The 9,168-nt window shown below is 38.1% G+C and overlaps 1 protein-coding gene across 7 annotated transcripts in view; it reads right to left on the minus strand.

The window, feature by feature from the left end:
- Positions 1-8,790, minus strand: part of AKAP6 (A-kinase anchoring protein 6) — a 273,850-nt gene extending 265,060 nt beyond the window's left edge. For 3 of the 7 annotated variants that reach the window (XM_030482075.1, XM_030482070.1, XM_030482068.1), the window contains exons 1-2: positions 8,678-8,790; positions 5,418-5,486 (exon numbers count right to left, since the gene is read on the minus strand). In XM_030482075.1, coding sequence (XP_030337935.1) covers positions 5,418-5,431 — 14 coding nt within the window. In that variant the 5' untranslated portion in view covers positions 5,432-5,486; positions 8,678-8,790. Of the gene's footprint in view, positions 1-5,417; positions 5,496-8,677 lie in introns of those variants that run through there. The other 4 variants (XM_030482071.1, XM_030482072.1, XM_030482069.1 and 1 more) reach the window with 3 other exon arrangements.
- Positions 8,791-9,168: the final 378 nt, after the last annotated feature.

The following is a 9,168-nucleotide window of genomic DNA, read 5'->3' on the forward strand; positions in this document are numbered from 1 at the left end:
TTTATTCCAGGACAAAAGTCCCAAAAGGTAGTTCCCTTTCTTTAGATTTTTACATTTTATTTTCAGCACCCATATCTGTCTCTTATTCAGCAATGTTACCTTGCACCATTCTGTCTGGAATCTGCTACTGTCTTCCCTCTGTAAAGTTAAATTGATATTAGTGTCACCTAGTACTTACGTAGAGTGCTTTACAAAGGGAATCAGTATCATTATGTCCATTCCACACGTGATGAACAAGAGGCACAGGTTCAGCGACAATGTGCAAGGGGCACATACAGTATCAGAGACAGAAGCAGTTTCCAGGTCTCCTTGATTCAAGTATCACAGACTGCTGCTCAAGGTGAACTTTCTGTAGCTTGTCACTTCTGTGACCAAAGCTTATGCTATATCATCTTACATTAAAATTTAAACCAAGGAAGTGCTCATACTAGTTTCAGTGCAGTTTCATCTTAAGCACAGGAGGAAGAATATGTAAGATTTTTACCTTAAACAATTATTAATCTTTTATAAATCTTATGTAGTGTCGTACATAACTTGACATTCAGGCCCTCAATGTGCCGACAGACATCTCTCCATATTGCCCAGCAAGAAGAGGGAACAACAGAGATTTAAAGGGATTTATCTGTCTTGAGCAAAGTGGCTTTACAAGTTACCACAAAGAAAAGGGATCCCCCAGGTGGGACCAGCAAAGGAAACTGAAGCTCCAGTCCAATTCTAAGTGACACAATGAAGCTGAACAAAAGGAATAATTAAGGAGTTTTCTGCATACTTCACAGAAATCCAAAATAAAATCTTTCAATTCATGTAAAGGTTTACTTTAAAAAGCTATTGCATCACAAACAGGTGACAAGCACTTGGAGAGTTAAAATTGTTTTCTTCTGGAAAAGCAGTCATCTTTGGTGGTGATACACTCTTTCTGCATCATGCACAGAGCATATTTGGACATCGCCTTCTCCAGATACAAGTAAACCAAAAATCCCCTAATTATTTTCCAAAATATCTGTGCATAAGTCATCAAAAACTAAATGCAGCGTTGTTATTAATGACCTAGTAAAATACTAGGATGAAGGTTTGGGAAGGAACAACATTAGCTGACATATTAAAGATCTATAAAATATGCCCTGCATATTTTAATAGCTGACCCTTAAAATGGCAACTCACATATCTGCTGCGTCACTGCCTTAGCAACAGAGACTAGAAGTGCTGAAATCTGACAGATAGCAGCCTTTTTTAGCTGAGGCTATGGGGTTTGGGTGGGGTTTTTTGTGGCAATCAAGATCAGATTTATTATTCTAACAAAATATGGTATCTTTTAGGAGACTAGCAGTGTAGCTTGAAGTACAGGAAGAATACATACTTGCTAGTACAGAAGTGCCTTGGCCTGGGAATTAGCCTCCTCAGCCGGAAAAGCTGCTTCTAAACATGATCTAACACACTTGAAAACTGTAAGCAGCCTGGAGTAGCTACATGAAACATCTTTGAAAGATGTCCTTACTTGAAAACATTTTCAATAGACCCTAGTTATTCTGTCAATGGCACTCAGCTCTGAAGTGTAGTTTTTCATGACAAAAACTAAGTGTTGAGAAAAGTCTTTCACTAGTTTTGTCATCTCTAGCTAGTATTTTATTTGAGATTCTTTAAGGCTTGTCTTGCAGTATCAGCTTAACAATCTTAAACAGCCCTCAAACTTGACAATACCTGGCTCCTTTCTTTTGGTTTCGTGTGAGTTCTATCAGCCTCTATGAAATAAATGCCCGTCAAAAATCTTACATTTATTGAAAGGGCAAAAATACAATACAAGTTGCCTCTTGAGCTTATTTTCTCAGTGCGCCCAGTTACAAGCATGTAAGGTTATACACTGTAGTGCAAACCAGGCATTTATCCTTACTTTCCCATTTCCTACCTAATAAGACCAATACTTTAGTGGGCAGGTATGTTTTTTTCTTACTTTTTTTTAATCTATTTTGCAGAAATATTTTTTATATCGATCCTCTTGACAGTGCATATTTTATCAGAGGAACCTGTCAAACAAAGGACAAGCACTTCTCTCGCCAATGAAGGAAAAGCCATTTTAAAACTTTCAAAACAAATGTGCTACTTAAAAAAAAAAAAAAACCCAAATAAAAAAACCAACAAAAACCACACAAAACGAAACAAAAAAACCTAAGAAGCACATGGAATTTTTTCCCTTCCGTTGCCAACAAAGCATAAAAAGATCCAGCTTCCAGCAAGGTATGGATTTTTATTATTTGTTTTATTTTAAACAGTACAGACAAGGCTTGTCTAAAAAACATTGGCAACATTTGAAGGACTAGAACAATCCCAAGCTCATGTTAAGTTGCAGCCCACTTTAGCGTAGGTGACAACCATTTTTTCCTTAAATCCCTTGAAATTTCATGGATATCCACTATGAGCTCAGCTTTATTCAATACAACCACCACCAACAAAACCCAACCAGACTCAGAAAACATACACAGAAGCACAAACAGGAAAGATTAAAGATTGTACTTCTTTTCAAAGTACTACACAAGCAATAAGAAAAATAGCTTCTTAGCTTCTTCTCCCAGGTCTGCCAAAGGTTTGCCAAGAAAAAAAAGTGTGTTGCTTATCCCTTATGAGAGGTATTAAGGAGGAAAATAGTTTCTCACTGCCATTTAAACTGAAAATTAATGCAATCTGGTCTGGAAGGACTTCACCATTTCTCCGGTATTTGTGTCATTGTAAAGGTCCTATATAAACTTTGTTAGAGATATCTGCATTGTTTTATTTTAAAACATAGTAATAAGGCTGAAGTCCCATAAGTTTTCTGTATACAACTTTTCATAAACCACTTTTTAGAGACTGTCCAGAGGAAATGCAACTTTTTTTTTTCCCCAATAGATTTAAATAAGGAAAGAATGACAACTTGGTAGAAGACAGGGATTATAGCTATAACATTCAGGAATAGAAAGCTGAAAGGAGCAAGTAAGATGCAGGGAAAGTCAAGACATGATAGAATAGGAGCTGAAAACAAGAAATACAAGTTAACAGTGTGCAAGGAGGAGTTATGGATGTGAGGTGGGATGCGTTTTAAGACTGACATATAGGCTCACCTGCAAGCTTTTAGTCCAGAGAATAAATGTTGCAAAAGTGACACAGCAAACAAAAAAAAGGCGAACAAAAAGCATCCAAACAAAAACAAACAAAAAACAACACACATGCACCCCCCCCCCCCCCAGCAACTTGTTTTATATTCAGCTGCATGCCTGCTTTACTTTATCCACGCAACAAGCTGGTAAAAAATTAATATTATTCTTTGACAGCTTATGAAGCAACTTCATGTCTGCACCCTAATCCTGAAACTATGACAACATCAAGCTTACAAGACGATCAGTAGAGGGCAACTCTTGAAAGAAAAAAATAACATATGCGAAAAGTAATAGATATACAGTTAGACTGAAAACAGAAATAATTACTGCAGTTGGGTGCTTCCTCACCTAAAAGCTGGGACTTCTCTTGGTAGAACCTAATGCTAACAAAGGCCATCTTTTTAAGTGTGTCAGCTCCCACAAGACGCTGTACCACAGCGGCTGTGAAATCTGTTTCATAGAGCTATTTCCTCATAGAAATCACTATCACTTGAAAGATCTCCTTGCCAAAGAGAGAGCACACATTTCAGCTATATGCTTAGGGTACTTGGAGTCTATGAGAAAGTAATTGTACTTGGTGCAGCAGTAGTTGGGGTCAGACTTTTCTGTGCCTGCACTCTGGCTCACAGAAGCCTGACTGGCCACAGAGGGTCATGTGGTTCCCCTTGCACAGCACCTTTTTAGTGCTGTACCCTGCAAAACAATTGGTCCTCTGGAGAGCTAACTACTTGCCATGGGTGCTCTTAACAGTTTCAGAAGCAACTTCGCTGGCAAAGGTAAGAAAGCGTCATTATAATTCACAGTGGTCATCCTCCACCCTTGATGCCAATACTCTCCACAGGACACACCAATTACCCCCTGAGCTAGAAGACACTTCGCTTATTTACAGGCTGTTTCCACTTTCAGGTGCCTCAGAAGACAGACATTCAGCATGTGAGAGAAAGTCCCTCCTTGCCTGGCACAGGAATTGAATACGGGACAAGAGGCAGGAGGTGACAGCATTTTGGCCATGGCTGCCAGGGCAACCCTGCATCCAACACGTGCTGTAAGAATTAGGAGTTCATGCAGAGCAGAGAGCATTCCTGGCTTTAAACATCTTTTATGAAAGTGCCAGACACTGTAAACTGCACAGAGCTAAATTTTTTTGTCCTTGGAGGGATGAAAAGCTGAGTCAGCCTTGCTGGGATTCAAAGTACCCAACAGCCTAGATATTTGAAACCTGTAATTCAACCACAAACCAGGAAGGGAAGAGTGATCTGAATTGTTTGTTTTTATTTATTCTCAACCGTTTTCCTCATGAAACAAAGCTTTTCTGAAGACATTTTGAAAATAATAAACCCTTTGCTTAAGGAAAGCACATTTTTGTGCACATTTGATTTTTGTGATGACCCTTCTGACATGAATATTCATGTCATTAAAATTACCTTGATCATACCAAACCAGTTAAGGGATTTATATGATGTGCTTTGGGGTTTGATTTGATGGATATGAAGAGGGGATAGGTATTTTTATTTTTAAATCAGTAGAAAATACTAAATACAATTATGAATGAGAAAGAAAATACTCCGTGGGCCTTAGTATAAGAGAACTGATTAGACAGCATACGTGCCTATTCAGCAAACAAGAGACAGGGAGCTTTTGAGCACTGACAAAATAGAAAATGTCTATAGCAAAAACTCATTACGGTTAGGAACATAGCTGAGGTCTCTCTTCCCCTGTGCCAAAGCCTGCAGAAGCTGAGACACCCAGGGTGGAAACCACCTTTTCAGGAGAGTTCTGGATCGTGACATTGATATCAGATATGGTTGCCCATCATTGCCACTTCCATCCACTGTGCGTCCTGCTCCCTCACTGCACAGAACAGCAATCTAGATTCATCCTGGCTCTCCACATAGCTCAGCTTTTCCTTTTGCTCCTTCCCTTCCTCTGGCAGGAAGGACCTGGCCCAGCCTGGGTGGCTCATGGCAGTGGTAACGTATACAGCTTTTCTTGTTTTCTTCAGCTAGAATTTGCTTTAATGACCAGCTGTTCTCATCAAATGGCAAAGCAAAAGGCACCTTTTCCCCCTGCAGTCCACAGAAATATTAGTATTCAGACATAAATCACTTGCAAGATGATTCCTTGAAGTCATCTTTGCATTATCTATCCTTAATTTTATTCCAGTACTACCAGAGTAATGTCTCATTATAGAACGTACAAACACTTCATTATATAGCATAGGCTATACTTACAATACAAAATATAAATACACTATTTCAACAGACAAACATGCTATCTTTTAATACTTACAAAGCTTTTTTCATTTAAATACATCTCCAGAACTTCAGACATTCTGGCCCACTGTACCTCTCCCTGAAGCTAGCAGCACTCAGCACAGAGAGGAAAAAAAAAAAAAAAAAGAAGAGTCAAGCCCAGAATTTTGCCAATATTTCTTTCATGACGCAGCAGTGATTTTTACAGGAAAGCGCAAGTAAATGAAGACGTGGCATGGAAGTTCTTTATAATTATTTTTAATTCCTCCATCATTTTGAAAGAAATATTTCACCAGCATTTTGGAAATGCCACCAGTTATAATCAATGCCTGAGCACTTCTGATAAAAAGGATTCCTTTGTCTTGACTTCCCAGCAATGAGTTCCAGGACACAGACCCATTCCAGATTTGCCAGCAGGGAGGGCAGGATGGGACATCCATCCACCAGTGTTCTACAGCAATATGACCTTATGACCTATAGAAGATAAAGACTAGAGCCCAGGGTTCTCTCAACTCCTCTTTACAGAGGAAAGAAGGCTTCCTTCCACTGAGAATGTGCTCTAATCCCCCTCTAAGTAGGCTTTGCATTGTCATATGCTAAGACCAAAAAAAACCACAAAATGTTAAAATTGTACCAACTTCCATTGCTGGAGTCAGGTTTTGTCATCAACTTCTACAGCTGTTTTGGGAGGAACCAAGCTTGTTTCTTTCTGCGTTCAGTGCTAAGCAATGAAGGAATTATTTATTGATGATATAATAAAATCCTTTAGAGCAAAGTAAAGATTAAGCAGTAACATCCTTCAGATCACTAGTATACGCCCATCTCCAACTACACGTCAGTATGAAACTGCATATGCAGAGAACTTTAGCCTCCAGATTAAGTGTCCAAATTCAGCTATTTGCAGTAAGAATACATGTACTTACTAAACATCTTGCCTTCACTAATGATGAGTAAATCCAGCTGTGAAACAAAACTGAAAGCCACACAGTTTTCCTTCTCTTAAATGCTGTCTCACTCATAATTGTACCAATTATGAATTTGCCTCAACAGCAAGCAAAACTGTATTAAATCTGTAGCATTTCTACATTCAGTTATGCTCTGACTCAGGCAATCAGGCTTGCTCTTCATAAGACCCTCTTCATCACTCCATACTCTTCCACATCCTCCTACACAGACCTCAGTGAAACACTTGGGCCCATACAGAAATGAACAGGAAGTATTCTACAATCAAGGCATTCAGCTGGAGTCAGAATTAGCTGAGATGTTCACGAAGAAACAAGTAGTGTCATCACAGCTCCATTATTAGCAGGGCAAACAATGCTGCGAGAAGTGTGTTGAATAGAGAGTAACAGGAACTTTTTAAAAACTAATGTTTAAAAAACAACAGTATTTGTATTCTCATTATAAGGAAAAGACCAAACAAACAAAAAACCCCACCCCACAAACCTGCACTGAGGGCTTCATACAAGGTCATCTCTCCATTAATACTGTCAAACGTTGTTCTTTTCCCCCCCTGTATATTTCCCCTCTTTTAACTGTAGTCTGAGAAATTCTAGTATTCTTACAAAATCTAACAAAATACATTAATAAAGGCATGTCTTACGTCCACTTCGTATTAACTGTTCTTTGATGGTCCCCAAGATTGCAAGTTAAAGGCAGTGCTCACCAGCTCTCCACATCTCTAATTCTGACGCTGGCCAGCCATGAGCTGTCCCGCCCTCTTGCTAACTCATACCTTCCGAGTTTGCCTGATGAGAGCACAGCAAGCACAGGAGACCACTACTTTCATACTGTAAATGCATCACAGATAAATAAAGCAACATTTCTCTAATGTTCATTTAGACTCATCTGCTTTGCATTTTGCAGTAGGAAAAACCCAAACAAATGTACCATGCTGAAAAAAAGTATGTATGATGCAGTACAGACTGCCTAATTAAGATACAGGAGCTCAATTCCAGCTTGTGCCAGACAAGACCATCGCACCCATCCCTATGAACAGCAGTCAGATCTCATTATATTAACTACTCCATACTTTATCAAGTATAAGGGACTAAAAACCACAATAAATATAGATATTACTACAAGATTAGTGGTTGCTATTTTTTCTTGCTGCACTTTTGAAATATAAACTACAGAGGGAGAACAGAGCCAGAGACCACTCCCTAATTCCTACTGGACATACTGATCAATTAAAATGACATGTGTCTGGTCTTTTCTTTCCTTCTAATAGCAAGCAGCTGAAAGACTGAATCTTTTAAACATGCAAAATCAAACAATTAGTGGTGTTGTACACCATCCAGCAAGATTAACTTGAAGTTAGGCAAAATTATATTGGAAAGACCTTAATATAAAACAAACAAATATTGGACACTCTAAAGAACTGCTAAATATTATAGATGTGATTTTAACCAGCTTGCTGAATAGAAAAGATACGTACTTTCTTCCCCTGATAGAGGTGGAACCTTTATAATTATTCATATTAGTATTTTATTCATAGCAAAACCCCTCAGAATGCTTGAATCTTTGGCTACACCTTTTACTGCAGTTGCAGCAGGGGGAAGGGAAAGAAAAAAACCAAAAAAAAAACCCCAACTTGTTTTCATTCCAGTAAAAGGTAGATCTAAAATTCACTAAATTCATATTACAATTAAAAAACCCCACCAGATTGAAAGCCAAACAGTAGAAAAGCTAAAAGCTACTGTACTTTCAAAATATCTGGTTATTGTTTGACAATTACACTGAGGTTTTGCTTTTTTAAGAATATCAACAGAAATAGGACAGTACTGAACCATGTTTAAAATCAATACTGTTCCAGTTGCTTGCTCAGCACTGGTTTATAGAGTATTTTCTGTACTATCATGTTATAGAAGGCCAATGAAAGTAAATAGGTGATATTCACGCTAAATAGGTTAAAACAGAGCTACACAAAATAGGAATGCTTAAAGAGTCAGGAAAAGGAACAAACTGTGCTTATGGCATTAAAATGCAGCTATTCTTCCCATATAAGCAAATCAGACTGTAGCAGCTTTAATTGGATTGCAAAATTTAAATATATTCTCTTCAATTCTTCAGGATATTACCACAAATGCTAAGACAAGTCAAAACATTCAGACTGAATGCATTTTCTGTAGGCCTTTGTCTTAGCCTGCCTGCCTGAAAAATAATATTTAGGCATGCAGCATCTTCTTCGAAATGAATTTCACAAGGCAAAACAGACACATTCGTATATTAGGAAAACCTCATAAACCAGGAAAAAATAATGGTGCAATTAAGAGCAGCACAACATTTTGCACTTACCATGTCCTGTTCAAATCATCCTCTTTTGATGTTTACGGCACATCTGTAAGATGCAATGCTAGGAGGTGCCTTGTGTGACCTGCTGCATGATGCTGTGACATCAGTTCAGATGATGCAGCTCATTATGGGAAAGACTGCTGTTGCCATGGCAACGGAGATGTGATACGAATCCTTACTGCATTTCCAGGGGAGCCCGAGACAATACGGAAGCCCTTTAAAGAAACAGACAAAATGCAAACAGGCTTTTAAAGTACTGTGCCACAGATTTTAAAGCCCATGTTCAACTACATGCCTTTTATTAAGGAACATTTTAGCAACATTATTTGTATGTGGTGATACAGAATTGAGATATGAGCTATAAATAATTCTTATATTTAAAACTTAATATCATGTGTGACAATTTAAGAACAAATTTTATAAAGTCAAATTTGGTTATCATGTAAAGGAACCTTACTTAAAATAGTCAGTAATACAATTTTAACACTAGGGCT

The sequence above is a fragment of the Strigops habroptila genome, chromosome 4, assembly GCF_004027225.2.
Source record: "Strigops habroptila isolate Jane chromosome 4, bStrHab1.2.pri, whole genome shotgun sequence".
NCBI classification, from domain to species: Eukaryota; Metazoa; Chordata; class Aves; order Psittaciformes; family Psittacidae; genus Strigops; species Strigops habroptila.